The sequence below is a fragment of the Oryctolagus cuniculus genome, chromosome 3, assembly GCF_051225735.1.
Source record: "Oryctolagus cuniculus isolate XC-2025 breed Fujian yellow rabbit chromosome 3, ASM5122573v1, whole genome shotgun sequence".
Classification (NCBI taxonomy): Eukaryota; Metazoa; Chordata; class Mammalia; order Lagomorpha; family Leporidae; genus Oryctolagus; species Oryctolagus cuniculus.
Genome location: NC_142869.1, coordinates 145,305,338 through 145,324,807, shown reverse-complemented (window position 1 = coordinate 145,324,807; position 19,470 = coordinate 145,305,338). Strand labels below are relative to the sequence as shown.

The 19,470-nt window shown below is 41.7% G+C and overlaps 1 protein-coding gene across 5 annotated transcripts in view; it reads left to right on the top strand.

Moving 5' to 3' along the window:
• Positions 1 to 19,470, top strand: part of SEMA3C (semaphorin 3C) — a 185,313-nt gene that overhangs the window by 130,845 nt on the left and 34,998 nt on the right. For all 5 annotated transcript variants that reach the window (XM_017342732.4, XM_089328514.1, XM_008258295.5 and 2 more), the window contains exon 12: positions 3,457 to 3,679. In XM_017342732.4, coding sequence (XP_017198221.1) covers positions 3,457 to 3,679 — 223 coding nt within the window. The remainder of the gene's footprint in view (positions 1 to 3,456; positions 3,680 to 19,470) is intronic.

Below are 19,470 nucleotides of genomic sequence, written 5' to 3'. Positions count from 1 at the left end.
GGCAATGAAATCCACACACCAGGCACTGATAACTTAATAAGCTTATCCCACCAAACTGTACTAACTGGAATTATAAAAGTCGCCTAGTAATATATGCTAACTTTGGGTCTTTCCAGAACTTGCAAATGAGAGTGCTTGCAAATATTTAAAGAGACATCTCAGCATCACAAGCTATAATTAGTGGTGTTTTATGAAGGCCTGGAACTATTTAAGTTGCCCATGCATTGTTCTTTCCATGTTTTCATTCAGTGAGCAATGTATTTCCCTGTTTCCACTTTGTGTGAAGACTGAGGGTAGAAAACACCCATAATTCTATACTGCACAGAAGTGTGGAACACATCCATCAGCTTAGAACAACCTCAGATTAAATTCTTTGTGCTCATTTGGGTCTTCATTGTGGGCAGTTAACAAACATATATTTAACTTTAATGCTTTTTTTCTTAAAATGCATGAACTTCAGATGAAATCTCATTATAGAATAACGAATAAGGAGGCTTAGCAGAATTAGTCTCATTACCTTTCTTTGTTAACTCATTGAACTGCCCTTTGTGCAATGAAAGAACTATATTTACTTGTCCTGTAAAAAGTAATGCTAATTGGTTAAAGTTAGCCTGAAAGTCGTCCTCACGGTGATGTGATCTAAATGAGTGAGGTCATGTTAATCTGCCTGCTGAGGCCATTTTGCACACGTGGCTGTGGTAACACTGGCCCCAAGACACCATGTTTGTTGGAAAGCTGCAGCAAGGATTTGACCCTGGGGATTGCCATGGTTAGTTTGGTCCCTCAATTTTTTTCACTAAATGGACATTAAAACTTCAGCAGATTTCACTTAATTTAACATTTGTATCTTTTGTTGAAACCTGGCAGCACTAGGCTTATATTTCAGCATAGGGACCTCAAGTTGTCCCCTTTGGAAGAGGAATGACTTCCCAATTAGTCACCGACCTCAACATATGTTTCCATCTAATAATGCTGTGTCTGTCTGTCCTTTGCTGTGGATCAAAAAGCTTACTTTGTCACTTTCCTTTTATCTGCTAACTTTTATTTCTTAAGGTTATATATTTATTTATTTGAAAGAGTTAGAAGGAGAGAGAGAGATTTTCATTGGCTGGTTCACTCTCCAGATGGCTGCAATGGCCAGGAAGCCAGGAGTTTCATCCAGGTCTCTTACATGGGTGGCAGGGGCGCTAACACTTGGGCCATCCTCTGTTGCTTTTCCCAGGCCATTAGCAGGAAACTAGATCAGAAGTAGAGTAGCCAGACACAAACTGGTGCCCATATGGAATGCTGGTATTGCAGGTGGTAATTTAACTCATTGAGCCACAATGCTTGGCCCTTCATTTTTTAAAAAGATTTATTTATTTATTTATTTATCTATTTTTTTATTTGGCACAGTAACAGAGAATGAGATAGAGTAAGATAGATCTTCCATTCACTAATTCATTCCCCACATGACTTCAACGTCCAGGGCTATGCCAGGCCAAACCCAGGAGCCTAGAACTCTGTCTGGGTCTTCCATTGGGTGAGAAGTGCCCAATCACTTGGTCCATCATCTACTGCTTTCCCAGGTACATTAGCAGGGGACTGGAACAGAAGCAGAGCACCTGGGACTTGAACCAGTGCTCATACGGAATACCAGCATTGCAGGTAGTGGCTTAACCCACTGCACCACAATGCTGGCCTGCTGGTAATTAAGTAAAGAATATATGAAAACTAAAACAAGAGTGTTCTTTGTTTCTGAAAGAAGAGATACTGACAGGTATTTCATAGCATTCAATGTTTGCATGTGCTAAAATGTTACACTCATGAGCTTTGCTCATATAACTCAATACTGAGGTCTAATTAGTGGCTGTGTTGGCATTGCAAGACTCAGTAGTTCCCAGGCTACCTTCAGTGTGGCCTCAGGTGCCCCATTATGGGAGCCTTCTCAGATGCCCTTGCCTGGATCCCTTTCAGAGCTATTGGTGCTGTCCAGCTGTCCTCTTTTCAGATCTCATTACTGCTTTCTGTCTTTCCCTTGGGACCTGAGACTCTGAACCTTTCCTCTCCTGGCTAGAATTGAAATTCTGCACTAAAATCACAGGCCAGATATAATGCATAGTGGAATTTATTCATTCAGCTACCTCTTAACAGTTATCTACCATGACCAACTTTGTTATAGCCCTCAAGTGAGCCAGACAGACTCAGCTGCCACCAGCACTAAGCTTACATTCTAGGGGGAGAAGCAGAGGATAAAAATACCAGCAACTAAAATATGCATTGCTATTTGGTAAATCAGGGCAGTGAAGAACACTAGCCAGTTAGGGAGATGGGATGGAGACAGGGAGTGGGAGCTATTGTTATACATAGCATCTCCTTTCAGAAGGTCACATGGGAATCCAGGACTGAAGGAAACATCAGAGAAAGCCATGGGGTAGGGGTCCTGAAAGAGCACTTGGATGGGAAACAGCAGGTGCCAGTATCCCAGAGGGGAGCATGCTTGAGGCTCAGGATCAACCAGAATTACCATGGGAGCTCAGGTTGGGTCACACAGAGGCTTATAGGCCATTCAAAGGTGTTGGGACTGGATCCTACTGGTAACAGATATCAGTGAGTACTTTCTATTTTTTTTTATTTATTTATTTTTTGGCAGGCAGAGTGGACAGTGAGAGAGAGAGACAGAGAGAAAGGTCTTCCTTTGCCATTAGTTCACCCTCCAATGGCCGCCGCAGCTGGCGCACCGTGCTGATCCAATGGCAGGAGCCAGGTGCTTCTCCTGGTCTCCCATGGGGTGCAGGGCCCAAGACTTGGGCCATCCTCCAGTGCACTCCCTGGCCACAGCAGAGAGCTGGCTTGGAAGAGGGGCAACCGGGACAGAATCTGGCGCCCCGACCAGGATTAGAACCTGGTGTGCCAGCGCCGCAAGGCAGAGGATTAGCCTAGTGAGCCACAGTGCCGGCCAACTGAGTCCTTTCAATAGTGAAATCATCAGATCAAACTTCCACATCCAACTGGAGCACCAACTTCTGGGATCCCTCATTTGGGAGGGGAGATGAGCTAGAACAAACCACTTGTACATTACAATTCTGATAATTATAACGTAATTGATGTTAACCAATAGCAGTCCTAGGTTGTATCCAGAAATTTTTTTCTAATGTTATAGTGTTCAGCAGTAAATAAGAAGTAGAAAAGCAGTGCATGTGAAGGGTGGAAGTTTCGTCGTATGCCCAATGGCAATGATCCTCTCTAAACACAAATAGGGCAGGAAAAGTGGACTTGGTTTCATTTAGATGGTCAAATTGCACAATTATATGTTAATTTTCTAAGAGTGTACTGGGTGTAGTCAGATTATTTTCTCCTCAGTGGGTATCAAAACAACTGGAGATTCTACATGTTTTAAAAATAAAGGATTTTTAATTATTACTGAAAGAATGTAATTATTTTACTAATGTTATTACTTTTAAAAACTATTTTTAGTGCCCCGGAGGAGCATTTACCCCAAATTTGCGAACCACCAAGGAGTTTCCAGATGACGTGGTCACATTCATCCGAAACCATCCGCTCATGTACAATTCCATCTACCCCATCCACCGACGGCCTCTGATCGTCCGTATAGGCACAGACTACAAGTACACAAAGATCGCTGTGGATCGAGTCAATGCTGCAGATGGCAGATACCATGTGCTGTTCCTCGGAACAGGTAAGTGTTTGAGCTGAGGCCACCCTTTGAGTGTCGGGTCAAGGGCTGCACTGTAACAATAACAGAGAGAATGGCAAGAACTGTGAAGAACTGAATGATTACTTCTTTAGCTAGTTGAAAGGCAGTGAGAAAGGGAGAGGGGAGGGAGAGAGAGATAGAGATTCACCTTCCATCTACTCACAGAATGGCCACAACTGCTGGGGCTGGGCCAGGATGAAGCCAGGAGCCAGGAACTCCATGCAGGTCTCCCATGAGGGTGGTAGGAATTCAAGTACTTGAGCCAGCTTGGGCTGCTTTCACAGGGAACTGGGATTGGAAGCAAGTAGCCAGGACTGAACCTAGCACTCCAATATAGTATGCAGGTGTTCCACAGAGTGACTTAACCTACTGCACCACAATGCCAGTCTTCAGTATTTACTCCTGTCTGGCCCTTAGCTAAATATTTCTCTCTATGCCTCACGTGCAAATCTGTAAAGTGGAGTTAATAAAGAACACAGGAAGGGGTTGTGAGGGACAAAAGAGCTGAGATACAGAAAGGCATCTAGCATGGTTTCTGGCAAGCAGTATAATGGAATATAAGAATAGTGAGCTGACTTAGGCATGGCAAGACATTCCAAGTGTGCTAAGTTTCTCTCTCAAGGGAAGCCAATTCCATGACTTTGTAATCAATACATGAGGCCACTGTCTAGGGGCAATGATAATGACAAATGCCATGTTAAATACAACATTTGGAAATGGTTTTAATTCGAGTACAGATAGGCTTCTTGAAAGTATTGAATATTAATCTTTTTTTAAATTTATTTTATTTATTTTAAAGAGTTACAGAGAGAGTTAGAGACAGAGAGAGAGGTCTTCCATCTGCTGCTTCACTCCCCAGATAGCTGCAACAGCCAGAGCTATGCCGATCCGAAGCCAGTAGCCAGAAGCTTCTTCTAGGTCTTCCACATGGGTGCAGGGGCCCAAGGATTTGGGCCATCTTCTACTGCTTTCCCAGGCCATAGCAGAGAGCTGGATTGGAAGGAGAGCTGCCAGGACTGGAACCGGCACCCATATGGGATGCAGACGCTTCAGGCCAGAGATTTAACCCACTGCGCCACAGCACCAGCCCCTAAATATTAATCTTTTAATATATCCACAAGTTCCATTCTATCAGTTTACTTTATCAGCAGCTGAATGAAAGTACTCTTGGGTAGAGACCTCCATGCTATGGAAGGTACTAGTCTTGTACGCTCTACAGCAGCAGATCCCGAAGTGTGGTCCTCAGACAACAAGATCTGAATCACTGAGACCTTGTTGGGAATACACATTCTCAGTCCCTGTCGCCATAACCATAGGAGTGAGGCCCAGGTGCTGGCGTGGTCACCAGCCCTTTGAGGATTCTGCTGTATATGGGAGTGTGAAGGAGCACACTAGGAGTAGGAAGCTTTGAGATGCATTGTTGACATCACCGATGCCTCAGAGGTGTGATGCAGTCCCTCCCTTTGTCTTATTGTAACAGCAGAACAACCCCAGGAAGTTTTTAGGCTGTTTTTTCCACTACTTTAGGAAATAGATATAAAGTAAGTTTGTAAAAGTCATTATAGAATTCAGCAGTAGTAGAATATGTATTCTGAATTAAGGCACAAATTGCACTCAGAATCCAACCATTTAAAGTGTGAATTTTTCCTGGCAAAATAAAATTTCCAAAGTCTGCTTTTATTATAAACTTCTTATTCTTCCATATTCTTAAGCTGAAAACATCATAGCTGAGACTTTTATGGTCATAGAACTTCAGCTTCAACTCATCACAGGTTGAAAATCTTCTGAAGTGTTCCACTTGGCATCCTCCTCCCCAAATGCAAGTTTCTGAGTTTACCCTGGGTTTTCTTCTCTTTGCTCCTGACATCTGAGTTAAAATCTTTCCTTCCCAGACTAACGTTCCTCCCTTTGCTCTCGAATTTTGATCTAGCTTGTCATCTCCAGAACCTTTTTTTTTTTTTAATCAATTGTATTCTTATTCACTTTATGCTTCCGTTTCACCCTACACTAATCTTTGTTTGTTTGAAGTCTCTTATGCTAGGACATGGAAGTAGATGTCCATCATCCCCTGCTGTTTCCTCTGCTGCATAGCTCATTTTGCCAGAGTCTTGCATGGTCTCATGATAATATCCATTCTTCTGCCCACTGAAATGCCCTGTCCCCTCTTTGCATCAGGCATGTGTCACCTCGGTCCTCTCTTTCCCTAGCCATTGCCTCTTCCTTAGCTGGCTTCCTCCTGCTCAGGAACATGGATGGTCCCCATGCTTCTGTCCATGGTACTCCTCAGTTTGTATATTCTTTGACCATCTCATTCATTCCTTTGACTTCAGTTGTCTAATTCTGTGCAAACAAATCCAAAATGTGGGTCATTAGCCCTTGCCACTTCCTAAGCTCACCATTCACAATTACAATTCATTGTTAGATAACATACATTGTAGGACCCATTAATATTTCAAACACCATGTTTCAAACTCAATTTATCCTTGTCTAAGTCCTCTAACCAGCATTAATCCAGTCCTGCACAATTGTATTCATGACTACACATTTTGCCTAAGGTTCTATACTTCTTTGACACATAATTTCTCTCAAGGCATATCCCGGGGCCTGGTAGCCTCAATAAATATTTGCTGAAATGAATTGAAAATCATGACAATGTCCATTCTGACACATGTAATGGAATGAATTCATAAATGCCTACAAATGTTAATCTTTATTTACGTATAAGCTGTGGTATTAAAAATTAGACTTCATGTAAATGACTCTAAATCTTACTTTTAGCCTCAGCTCAGATCACTCAATGTGAAGTTTACAGTTGGAAAAAATGTTTTTCCTGAAGCTAAGTTGTAATTTAGAGTCACACCTCTCCCTAGTATATCGGATTACTCAAAAATGATGACTGTTTTCCTTTTTTCCTTTGAAGCCTGTCTTGAAGGTGGACTTTGATGTCATGATCGGGTTAGTTTTTCATGAGAATCTACATAAACTATGTAGATTTCATGGATGGAATTTTCAAGCCTTTAAAAACTGTGCAGCAATGCTTATTCAGTAGAAGACCATAAAAAACATGCTTTTGCATAAATACCTCAACTTGTCTTGCCACATAAGTTTCTGGCGTCTTTACAGAGACTTTGTGTGTTGGTATTGAAATGCTTGTGTCATTTGCAAAAATAATATTTAGGCATATGTTTTTAATTGTAGTGGGAAGCTTCACTAATGCTTACTTAGAAAGCCACAGGAGTCCCTTGAGGCTTCCATCCTGATGCCCTGTGACAGTGCCTCTGCAACAGCATCTTTCTGAGTGCATGATTTTTTTTGTATCAGATGCACAACAGTATGAAAGCAGTGACTTCAATGTACCTGAAACTCTAACAACCAAAGTATTATAGAATGTTTCTTTCCACTTGGCTTTTGGATTGCTTGATTATTGTCAAAAATGAACAAAATCGCTCTTTTTTTGCTGAAATGGCTCCTGTGAGAAACACAAGCCACTGTCTTCAGGATTTCTCAGCTCCTGTTATCATGATGTCTGGATTCATCCTTGGTGTTGCCAAATCCCCCAGTGACAGAGAGTCCTTTTGCTACTGTGAATAAATAATGATATGCTCATTACTGTCCCCTTGAGGAAAGTTTTTCCAGTGGCTTCCCTTCTGTGCCATGATGGAAAATCCAGAGCAACTCAGTGAAAACCTTTGTTGTCCGAGAAGATGCAATGGGAAAATTTCTGTGACTGTTCATTGCAATGCAAGTAGGATATCATGTAGTGCAATTCCCTTTGAATTGTCTAAGTGCTTTTGAGTAAACATAACTCTTGTTTATATGCCTACCTGATTTAGAATGACAGAATGACCCTCTTTGTAGGTTCTCTGCAAGTCTGTCTCAACATATGATTCTCAGGAAGGCAAAATCAGGGTCAATGAGAACTTGTTAGAAACAGAAATTCAGGCACTACCTCAAGATTTTATGGATGAGACTCAGTTATCTGTGTTTTAACCAAGCTTCCAGGTGTCTCTAAAGTAGTTGAATGAGCTTAACTCCTGGCTTCTGTTTCACTTAGTCCATTATTGTTACTATATACAACTCTGGGTGAGTTTGAGATGCGAGTCATCTGTTTTTCCACTGACATAAGACTGCCTCCTGTTAATATGTTGCATACTGCCACATACCAAGCAAAACAAGCCAATAAATAAATAAATGAAAAAAAGAAAAAAGGAAAAGGGAAGAATGGAAGAAAGGAAGGGAGGGATTAGCAAAACATAACTTGTGAGGTAAGTCTAGCACACTGCATATTCTATGTAGTACCAAAGCTAAGAATGTTTTACATATTTAAATTGTTGAAAAAATAGAATATTTCCCAATTGGTGAAAATCATAAAATGTTTGGATTTCAGAGTCTATAAATGAGCCCTTATTGGACTGTGACCAGACCCATTATTTCCATTTTGTCTACCATGAAGAACCATCATCCCATGAAGCTTAAAATAAATACATTTTTGACCTATTACAGAAAAAGTTGTGATATACTATTTGATCTCACCTGGAGAATGGTCCATGTGCTGATGAAAATAATGTGTATTCTGCAGCTTCTGGATGGAATGTTCTGTAGATGTCTGTTAAGTCTATTTGGTTTTGAGTTTTTCTTTGTTGTGCTGGTGAGCTTGTGGAGAAAAAGGAACCCTTCACACTGGTGGTGAGAATGTACATTAGTATAGTCATTATGAAAAGAACTATGGAGGATCCATACAAAACTGAAAATAGAGCTACCATGGGATCCAGCCGTGTCACTATGTGGCATATATCCAAAGGAAATGAAATCGATATGTCAAAGACACATTGACATTTCCATGGTTTTTGCAGTGTATTCACAATTGCCAAGAAATGGAAATAACCTAAGTGTCCATCAACTGATGGATGAATAAAGAAAATATGATACATATGCACAATGGAGTACTATTCAGTCTTAAGAAAGGAGAAACCCTGTCATATGCAGTAACAGATAGAATTACAGGATATCACATTAAGTGTAGCAAGTCAGACACAGAAAGGCAAATACTGTGTGATCTGACTCATGCATGGAATCTAAAAATAAATACCACAGAAGTTCAGAGTAGAATGGTGATTAACAAGATCTGGGGAGAGTATAGGGGTGAGAGGATGGGGAAAGGTTAATAAACAGGGACTAAGTTATAGATTGGGCAGTTCTGGCATTCTATTGCACAGTAGGGTGACTATAGATAATGATAATGTACTGCACATTTCAAGAGAAAAGAACCAATTTTGAATATTTTTCACCACATCAAAATAATAAATGTTCATGGGTATGTATATGCTTACCTAATTTTAAAATTATACAATGTATATACATGCATTAAAATATCACATGGTACCCCATAAATATGTATAATTTTGTGTGTTGAGTAAAAAAGAAAAAAAGCTTTGCTGACCCATTTTGAATGATAAATGCAGAATTTTAGAGAAAAGGATTTCCTAAAGAAACTATTTTCTAATGCACACGTATAATACAGGAATTCATAATGTGGCTCAATATAAATGATTCTTCTTTTCTCTGGAGTAAAACATCTTGATATTTAATTAAAACAACTGGAAACTAACCTTAATGATTTTTCCACTCATTCCTGCTACTCTCTTCTCTTAAAAAAGCAAAATTGCAGGTTGAAATGATATATTTTAAGAAATAAACACTTTGTTATATTCTATAATACTTGTTAATTTTTTTCCTTTGTGTTTTGGCATTAGGGCGGTGCATATTTTTATGTTTCTCCCTTCCTTTTTTTATTCTTTAGCAGGGGCTGTAAAACAGCAGGCAAGGGCTCTCATAGGATTAACGTTTCTATTTTAACTTTACCACCTACTATTTGCATGCGTGCAGGCCCTGTGTTCAAAGCTGGCTGTGTTACACAGTCAAAAGATTTTTGCCTGCTTGTGCTTCTGGAGTTACAAAAATATGTGAGTGTCTGGGTCAGGTTTGAACACAGTCGGTCATTTTTTTATGTTAGCACCGTAGATGAATCAGAATGACATGTGTTTTTAAATGAAAAAAATGACAGTGTTCTTGTGAATGGGTATTAGAGGTTTAGAGTGATTTAATGCTATTATGAGTCTTTCACATAGGGTCAGTTTGTGTGGTATTCTGCCGAAATCCTCATGGGGCCTATACTATTTCACTCTTCTTGCTAGCTTCTGTGTTATGTGGTGTGTACTAAGTTGGAATGCTGGCTCCATTGAGTCTTTTGAAACAGGGGAGTTTTCATGTGTGTGCCATACATGTGACAGAAGCCTGCAGATTCTTGCCTTGAGGCATTAGAGGCTAGCCAGCTTCAGAGTATCTCACCAGTGCTGGCAGTTGCATCTCTTGGAATGGTTCCCCTAAGGAACTGCAGGGCCAGGAATTTTGGGTTTATACAGGACTTCTTAAAATACTCCAAGTAAAATTGGATAGCAGGAGTAGTGCATTTGAGTTCAGGAAAGACACTTGGAGGCTGCACCAGAATGTCACTCTAATGATGGAGTTCAGATTTCTCCTTTGCTTATGAGTAAGGAACAAATCTTTTTGTAAGCTACTGCTTTGTATTAAAACTGTGGGTCATTGTTTTTCAAAACAGAGTCTGGACACTCCTAGGAATTTGTCATGGATTCTACAGGGATTTTCACAGCAGGAAGTACTATTAGAACAGAGTGGAAGAAAGGGTGAATTGATGGTAGAAAAATGATGAGTTATGGTGTCATGTGTATGATCCTATAGAAAAGAGGGATATATGAAAAAGGAAAAAAAAATGGAAAATAATTTATATAACTATTGCTCATCCAATGGCAAATGTTGCAATTAAATTTTACCATGACAATTTATTAAAAAATATATAGCTAATTGATGGAAAAATATTTTAGAAAGCAGATTTTTTTTCCCCTCTTTAAACTGCTCTTTAGAGATCTGTTCTTTTAAGAATAGTATCTGGGCTGGTGTGGTAATACAGTGAGTTAATCCACCATTTCCAATGCCAGCATCTCAAATCTGAGCAATGGTTCACGGCCTGTCTGCTTTGCTTCCAACCCAGCTCCCTGCTAATGCACCTGGGAAGGCAAGGAATGTTGGCTCAACTACCTGTCTCCCATCCAAGTAGGAGTCAGGGATCGAGTTACCGGATCCTGGGTCTTTTTATCTCTTTTTCTTACTCTTGCCTTTCAAATAAATAAAATAAATTATTGAAAAACAATTTAAAATCTCATGTAATGACTATATAAACTAAGTGGCTAACTGATGGATTTATTCACTATTCTACTTGTTATGCAAGAAGTATACTTTGTTAGGCCTCTGACATACTTTGTTATTATTATAATGACACTAATTAAATGCAATTTCCGTGCTCACCTCTTGCCAGGTGTTTATATGAAATATCTCACCCATCCTCAGAGTCCCCAGGAGGAAGTCTTTTTTTTTTTTTTTTTTTTTTGACAGGCAGAGTGGACAGTGAGAGAAAGAGAGACAGAGAGAAAGGTCTTCCTTTTTGCCGTTGGTTAACCCTCCAATGGCCTCCACAGCCGGCGTGCTACGGCGGGCGCATCGCGCTGATCTGAAGTCAGGAGCCAGGTGCTTCTCCTGATCTCCCATGCGGGTGCAGGGCCCAAGTACTTGGGCCATCCTCCACTGCACTCCCAGGCCACAGTAGAGAGCTGGACTGGAAGAGGAGCAACCGGGACAGAATCCGGCGCCCCAATGGGGACTAGAACCTGGTGTGCCTGCGCTGCAAGGCGGAGGATTAGCCTAGTGAGCTGTGGCGCCGGCCATGGAGGAAGTCTAAAACGTACACTCCAGGAAGGAAAGGTCTCAGTCTGATTCATTCATTGCTAGATCCAGTGCATCACTCAGACTAGCCACTCAGTTATTATTTGAATGAATGAATGATTTGTACTCATTCTCCTTCCTTGTGTTTAAACCAGATCACAGATAAGTTTAAGCACATAGATATTTAGTGTAGGACACACCTAGAATCTGAACCCACACTGCATGATTTCACATCTCAATGTTTATCCTCTTCTCATCCCTGATTTGCCAGTATCACTTTATATCTTTTCTTTCATGAAGTTAATTATATTTACATTTTCTCATCTTACTATGAATTGAAAGTTCTACTAATATACAAGAGAGGTCTTCAAAAGATTCACTGAAAACTATGGGGACTTCAAAATAAATGTATCTTTTACTTCCATTTTTCCATGAACATTTTGAAGGACCCCTGTATGTCAAAATGATAATGTTGATGTGTTGACATGGGGTGTTTGCATGGATATGGCTCTGTTTGAGTGATAGTCCTCCCTGAACTCATTGACATGTTGTCACCAAGTCTTACATGTGAACTAGATGCATCTTACAAGGTGACACAGAAGACTTGGGCACACTTGGCTTTGGGACAGACTGCTATCTGTCTGAGAGTTAACCTAGCTGTGCTAGAATGTAACCTGAGAGTTTAATTTGTTTTATATCAGTCATCTTATATTTAGAAATGAAGATAAAAATTTGCAAAAAAAGGAGAAAATGCAAAAATAGAATGAGATTTCACCTTAACTTTAGATGTCTCATGAAATTTTTGCATGTCCAAAAGTTGTTTTACAATGAGGTTTTTATCTTACACACTCCAAAACACACATAAAACTCTGGCATTCTTAGGTTTACTTAATTCACGTGGCTCCTGTATAGTTGATTGATGTATTTGGAGCATTTCTGAGTAACTTGCAAGAACATAGTTCCAGTCAGCAGGAGAGATGGCACTGCCTGGCCCACGTAACAAGGGCTCCTTTACCTCCAACCACCGAAATTCCTATGGATGACCTGTGAACACCCACAATTCCCCCTCAGCCCTGTGTGCTGCCTTATCCAACCCTGCACTCTTAGACTAACATGAAAATGTTCCCAGACATGAGTTCATTAAGTCTGTTGTTGCTGCGTGAAGAATAAAGAGCCGTGTAGCGTTTTTGTTCTTGATGTACTGTCAGTTCCCTGAGGCAGACTTGGCAGCCACCGCCCCACGCAGCAGAGCTCACAGCTTCCCCTTAGCCAGGCTCCATGTGTCCACCTGTAGGAGGCCAAGATTGGTCCGTTGTGGTGGTGGTTTCTGTGGTAAGCTGGCATTTTACAAAAATTTTTATTGAACTGGGGAAAGTTCAGATTCTAGTACATGGAAGGAAATATTTCATTTTAGGACGTGAAAGGTAGTGAAACTGGAACCCAGAGTTTTGAACTCAGAGTTTCTGAGGTGAGTCTATAGTATGAGGATTGTCTGTTCCACTTAGCTGTGTGATGATTTTTCTGTTCCCCCATGGGGAAGGCAGAGTAGTAGCCTCCAAATCTCCCCAGCTTGCAGCACCCAGAACCTGCGCGCGTGTTACTTTAACTGGTGTAAGAGATTTGCAGATAGCTTTAATGTTAGGGACCTTGAGCTGGGGAGATTTTCCTGAACGGTCTGAGTGTGCCCAGTCTCCTGCATGACTCCTTAAAAGCAGATGGCCTTTCCTGGCTGCAGTTAGGTGTGACAGTGCAGGAAGTGTCGAAGTAATAGGTCTTTGCTGGCCGGAAAAGTGAGGGAAGGGACCCACATAGCAAAGGATAGCACTGATGTCTAGAAGGTGAAAAATACAAAGAGTGTTCTCCTATAAACATGTAGAGGGGCATACAATCCTCCCAAAACTTTAAGTTTGGCACAATAAGACCTGTGCTGCACTTTAGTCTACAGAACTCTTAGATGATAAATTTGCATTGTTTTAAGACATTAAATTAGTAATAATTTAGTTATTTGCTTATGACAATGGCATAAAATTAATTCAAGTAGCTTGGGTTTATTTTAAAGAGTTTATTTATTTATTTATTTGTAAGACTCATCTACAGGAACAGAGAGAAAGAGAAAGCTCTTCCACCTACTGGTTCACTCTCCACATGCCCACAAGGGCCAGGATTGGGCCAGGCTGGAGCCAGGAACCAGGAACCAGGAGCTTCATCCAGGGCTCCTGTGTGGGTGCAGGGGTCCAAGCCCTTGGCCATCCTCTGCAGCTTTCCCAGATGCATTTAGCAGCCAGCTGGATCAGAAAAGGAGCATCCAAGACTTGAATTGGCATTGCAGGTGGCAACTTAATTGTCTATGTCACAATGCCAGCCTCTCAACTAGCTTTTGAATTCCAGTTTAATTGATTCTTTTACAAATATTAATTAATGCTAATGTTTTAAAAATGTGGGAAAAAAACTTTCTAAATGCAAAAAAGTTAATGTGTTCTGTTCCATTGTTGTTTCTTAATCTTTATGGAATCATTTAGTAATATATAACAGAGATGTCATTTATTCATTCTTTAGAATTTATTGAGCCTGTTGTATGCTAGGGCTTAGGATGTATTAAGATTAGTAACATCACCTTTACTTTGGGATCTCATGGCCCACTGGAGAAGACAGTTTAATCCAATTCAATAAAAATTTACTCGGCATGAGTGATACACATTTTAGATAGTTTTCTGTTGCTTCAAAGCAAAGAACCACAATGTTAGTGGCTTAAAGCCACACACATTTATTATCTTACAGTTTTCCCCAACAGTGGCTATACAAGGTCTCACAAGATTGCAGTCAGTATAGAGCAGGCTGTATCTGGCTTTGGAGTTTAGGGTTGTTGGCAACATCTAGTTCCTTAAGGTCACCCACAGTGGCCAAACACATGAGTCTCTTCATTGGCTGTCCAAAACATGGCTGTCTGCTTCTTGGAGGCTGGTAGAATCTTCCCCTTCAGTCTGTCAAGGTTGGGTTTCATATATTGTAGCATGATCATGGTATTGCACACCATCCCTTTTACATTTTTCTTTTGGTTAGAGATGAGTCTCTTGTTCCTCTGTATTCAGGAGGAAGAGGTATACAGGTGTGTGATACGTGTATCACACTGGAATATGTGGCAGTACCACCAATATTCATTTTAGATAGATCTCTTTCTCAGTGATAAGTAGGCTATATTCAAATGGAAATAAGAAGACCTTTCGCATGTTTTAGGCAAGAAACGATAACAGTCTAAATTAAAACAGGGGTTAGAAGTGTAAGATTGAGTATCGGTTTCAAGAGTTATTTAGGAGGAAGAAAGGAGCTAATGATTACAAATTCATTTGTGGCTTGAATTTATAGATTAAAAGCTTGTCAGATAGGCAAGAAAGCATGACCATTGGCTGATCAAGGTTACGGAGAATCAGTGAAGCAGGTTTGGAGAGTATTGAATTCTTTTCTTGAATGGCACACCTATTCTTTCATTTGATCTCTTAGTTATTGGGGATTGAACTCATCACCGCAAATACTTTATCTCATTAAAACTTCACAGAAACCTAATGAGACACAATTATTATCCCCACGTTGTTGTGTAAATGGAGGTTTTGAAAGACAATGGCTTATTGAGTATTGTGAAGCTGTTAGGAACAGTAATTAAAATGAAGCCATGTCTGTCCCACATTGAGTTGAAGATTTGGATAAGTCAAAGAGGGTGTTATTACAGATACACTTCAGCAGAGAGGGTGTTCTAGAGATGGAGATATGGGAGTCACTAGCAATGTAGGTGTTGACTGAATCCCTGACAATGTTGGAGGTCATTGTAGGGGACTAGGCAGATAAGGACGTCACTCTTGCAGCTCATCTAAGGAGTGGGAAAATAAGAATGTTTACCAAAAATAAGGAGAAGGAATGGTCAGGAAACTAACAGGAGAATAAAAGAAGCAATAGTGTGGTGACCTGAGAAAAGACATAGCAGGCAGGGAGAAGTGGTCTTTGAGATCATTGGATGTGCCACCCTTATATCTGAGGGCCGTTGTAATATGCTGCTTACCCTGTTATCCAATTTTCTTACATATTGTTGCACTTGAGAGAAGACTAAGCATTCCAGATGCAAAGGGGGATTTTTTTTTTGACAGGCAGAGTGGACAGTGAGAGAGAAAGACAGAGAGAAAGGTCTTCCTTTGCCGTTGGTTCAGCCTCCAAAGGCCACTGCGGCTGGCGCACCGCGCTGATCCGAAGCCAGGAGCCAGGTGCTTCTCCTGGACTCCCATGGGGTGCAGGGCCCAGGGACTTGGGCCATCCTCCACTGTACTCCCGGGCCACAGCAGAGAGCTGGCCTGGAAGGGGGCAACCGGGACAGAACCCAGCGCCCCACCGGGACTAGAACCCCCGTGTCGCTCCCCGTCTTCGTGGAGGAACGACACAGGACCCTGCGCTGTTCTTTCATCTGCTCGGCCCTCCCCGGGTTTGCTGCTGGTTCTTCCCGGGTTGGCTGCAGTCCCTTCCACCTCCGTGGAAGGGCGGTTCCCCCTGCCACATTCCCCACTTCCGCGGGGGAGCGGCACACTGCCGGCCGGCTCTCTCGGGGGCTGCACAGGTGTTTCTCTTAGATGTTCCCCTTAGATGTTCCTGGTGCATGTTGTCTCTCTCCTCCTTTATAGTCCTCTTCCACCAATCCCAACTCTGCTACCCACATGCCGAGTACGCTGCTCTCCTCCAATCAGGAGTAGGTCCTACAGTTTATTGGTTGAACTGGAGGCAGCTGTGTAGAAGCTGTTTCTCCCTTCTCAGCGCCATATTGTGGGAGAGCAGATGCATAGAATAAGTCTTAATTCCAGTAACTTAGTCTAGTCCGAGTTGCTCCCAGTTGCTCCCCACACCCCCGGTGTGCCGGCGCCGCAAGGCGGAAGATTAGCCTATTGAGCTGCAGCGCCAGCGGGGGAGTTTGAACAGAAGGAATTAGGCCAGGCTTCCCATGGGCTTAGGAGATGACCAGATGCAGAGGAAGAAGAGCCTCTTTGTATCTGGACACCTGGAGGTATGAGTGGATGCTCCAGGCCAGCTAGTATGTATGATGTATCTCTGGAAGCTAGTGCACCATGGCCTATCTTAAAGTAAAAATGGTGCTGGAAAATAGGTTAGTTAGTGACCATACAGTGTATTAACTTGCAGTCTATAAAAGATTAATTGAAAGGATTAGCCATAAGTTTGCATCTTTGGAAATTTGGTACATCCAGTACAGGATCGGTAAAAACCTTATACAGTCTAACTGCATTGCTCATGGTAAGACCATTTGACATTGAAATAAAGTAAAAGCAATTCTTGATGTAATACAACAAGAAATGCTAAAGTAAGTAAAATGTAATTTTTATTAATTTATAAAATCCTAAAGCATGAATTTTAGTGATTGCTGAGGCCAAACATCAGTGTCCTTTGGCTGCATCACCAGGAAGTAACTAAAACAATATGTTTAATAGTATATTATCTCTAATAATAGGAGGGAGAGGGAGAGGACAGAGAGGCAGAGGAGGAAGAGGAGGGAGAGGGAGGGGAAGAGGAGGGAGAAAGGGAGAGAGATCTTCCATCCACTAGTTCACTCCCCAAATGGCCAGCCCTGAAACAGGCTGAAGCCAGGAGCCAGGAACTCCATCCAGGTCTCCCACGTGCTTGCAGGGTCCCAAACACTTGGACCATCTTCTCCTGTTTTCCAAGGCACATAAGCAGGGCGCTAATTTGAAAATGGAGTAGCCTGGAACCAGTGTGCATGTGGGATGCTGGTGTTGGACCATAATGCCAGCCTCTGTGGATTATGTCTTGCACTGATTAACGCTCATAGAGGGAATTAGCTTCTAGAAACACAATATGCCAACATTAATTGCAAACTTATTTTTTTTTATTTATTTTATTTGAAAGTCATAGTTACACAGAGAGAGGAGAGGCAGAGAGAGAGAGAGAGGGAGGGAGAGAGAGCGAGAGAGAGAGAGAGAGGTCTTCCATCCAATGGTTCACTCCCCAGTTGGCCACAACAGCTGGAACTGTGCCGATCTGAAGCCAGGAGCCAGGAGCCTCCTCTGTGTCTCCTACATGGATGCAGGGGCCCAAGGACTTGGGCCATATTCCACTGCTTTCTCAGTCCATAGCAGAGAGCTGGATTGGAAGTGGAGCAGCCTGGTCTTGAACCAGCACCCATATGGGATGCCGACACTTCAGGCCAGGGAGTTATCCCACTGCGCCACAGTGCTGGCCCCAGTTGTAAACTTATTAAACAATTTTTAGCATATTAGATATAACAGATATTTTCTTGAGGACAGACAACTTGGATGATTAAGTACAATATTAGCTCAAGGTGCTGGCACTGTAGCATAGCAGGTAAGGCTGCCGCTTGCAGTGCCAGCATCCTATATGGGTGCCAGTTCATGTCCCAGCTGTTCCGCTTCTGACCCAGCTCCCTGCTGATGGCGTAGGAAAAACAGTGGAGGATGACCCAAGTGCTTGGGGCCCTGCTATTCACGTGGGAGACCTGGAGAAAGCTTCTGGTTCCTGGTTTTGTCTTGGCCCAGCCCTGGCTGTTGCTGCCATCTGGGGAGTGAACCAGTGATTGGAAGATCACTCTCTCTTCCTGTCTTTCCTTCTCTCTCTTGAACTCTTTCTTAAAAAATACATTAGCTCAAATTTTGAAAAGGGTCTATTGGCTGTGTCTGGCTTTTTTGCTATGCCTCAATTAAATCAAAACATAATGTAGCCACTCATTACTATATATTCTCCAGTTTAGCAAAATAGTTGTCTTTAAGATTTCTCTTTTGTCTTTGTCCTAGAAGTCTGTTTTTTCAATGATCCTACCTATTTAGAAGGATAGCCTTGAATTTTTCCACAGCAGTAATGGATCCAAGTACTTGTGTGTTTACCTATAAAATTCTAGATCAACTTATGGCACAGTGGTGTGTAATTAAGATTTCCAGAGAGTCTCCCCACAATTGCCAATTCTAATTTTGGTGGGGATTTCTCGAAAACCATGTTAAATACAGAATAACTTGTTGGAACTACTTGTTATTTCTAGATGAATCCTAAGGTCAAAATTAGGGAGCATGCTTTGGCATTCAAAGGCTCCAGGTTAAAATCTTGCCCTCTATCACTTATCAGCTCTGGGTGACCTTGAACAAATGATTCAGCATCTTTAAGCCTCAGCTTCTGCTTTTTTTTTAAGCACAATTTTATTTATTTGTTGTTATTAAACCTTATTTTTGACTGGACTCAGATTTAGAAGTAGACATTCTCAGAGAAGACAGCCTATGTCTCTTGGCAATCCATTTATAGTGTTTCTCTTTTGCCTCCTCCATTCTCTTGGCCAAAAGTTAAGCATATTCTACACCTCTTCCTTGTTCTTCTTAGTACGCTGTTTCTTCAGAGCAATATGCCAGCATTTGTGTGGAGGACACGTGGAGAAACTAGCCACTGCCTCTTGGGTGCTTTGGTCCTAGGTTTCTGACTTTCTTTGTTTAAGGGCTTTCTTACAACACACTGGCATACATCATCTTCTTTAGAGAGATTGAGAAGTTTGCGAATTCTGCTGGCTCTTTTAGTACCCAGGCGACAAGGCACCATGGTATCTAGGAATAGCCAAGTTGAGAACACTCAAATTGGCATCGATGGTGCAGCCCCAAACTGATTTACAGTTTCTTTCTCCAGTTCTTGGTCTGTAACAGGAATGCCCCTTACTCAGCATGGGAAGCAGACCCAGCCATGGGTCAAGACATCTTGCTTCATGAGAAAACCTCACTTGTCATTCCCACCACTGATTCGGACCACATAACCCTTCCATTCTTCACCCAGAGCGTCGGCAGCAACTTCTGTGGCCATATGCTTCTCAGAAAAAGTATGAAGTTCATGTTCATTGTCCACTTCAATGAGTTTTTGGCAGCCAGTGGCTGGGAAGGAGATATTCAGCTTCACTGCCTTGGAGACATCAGAGAAAAGAG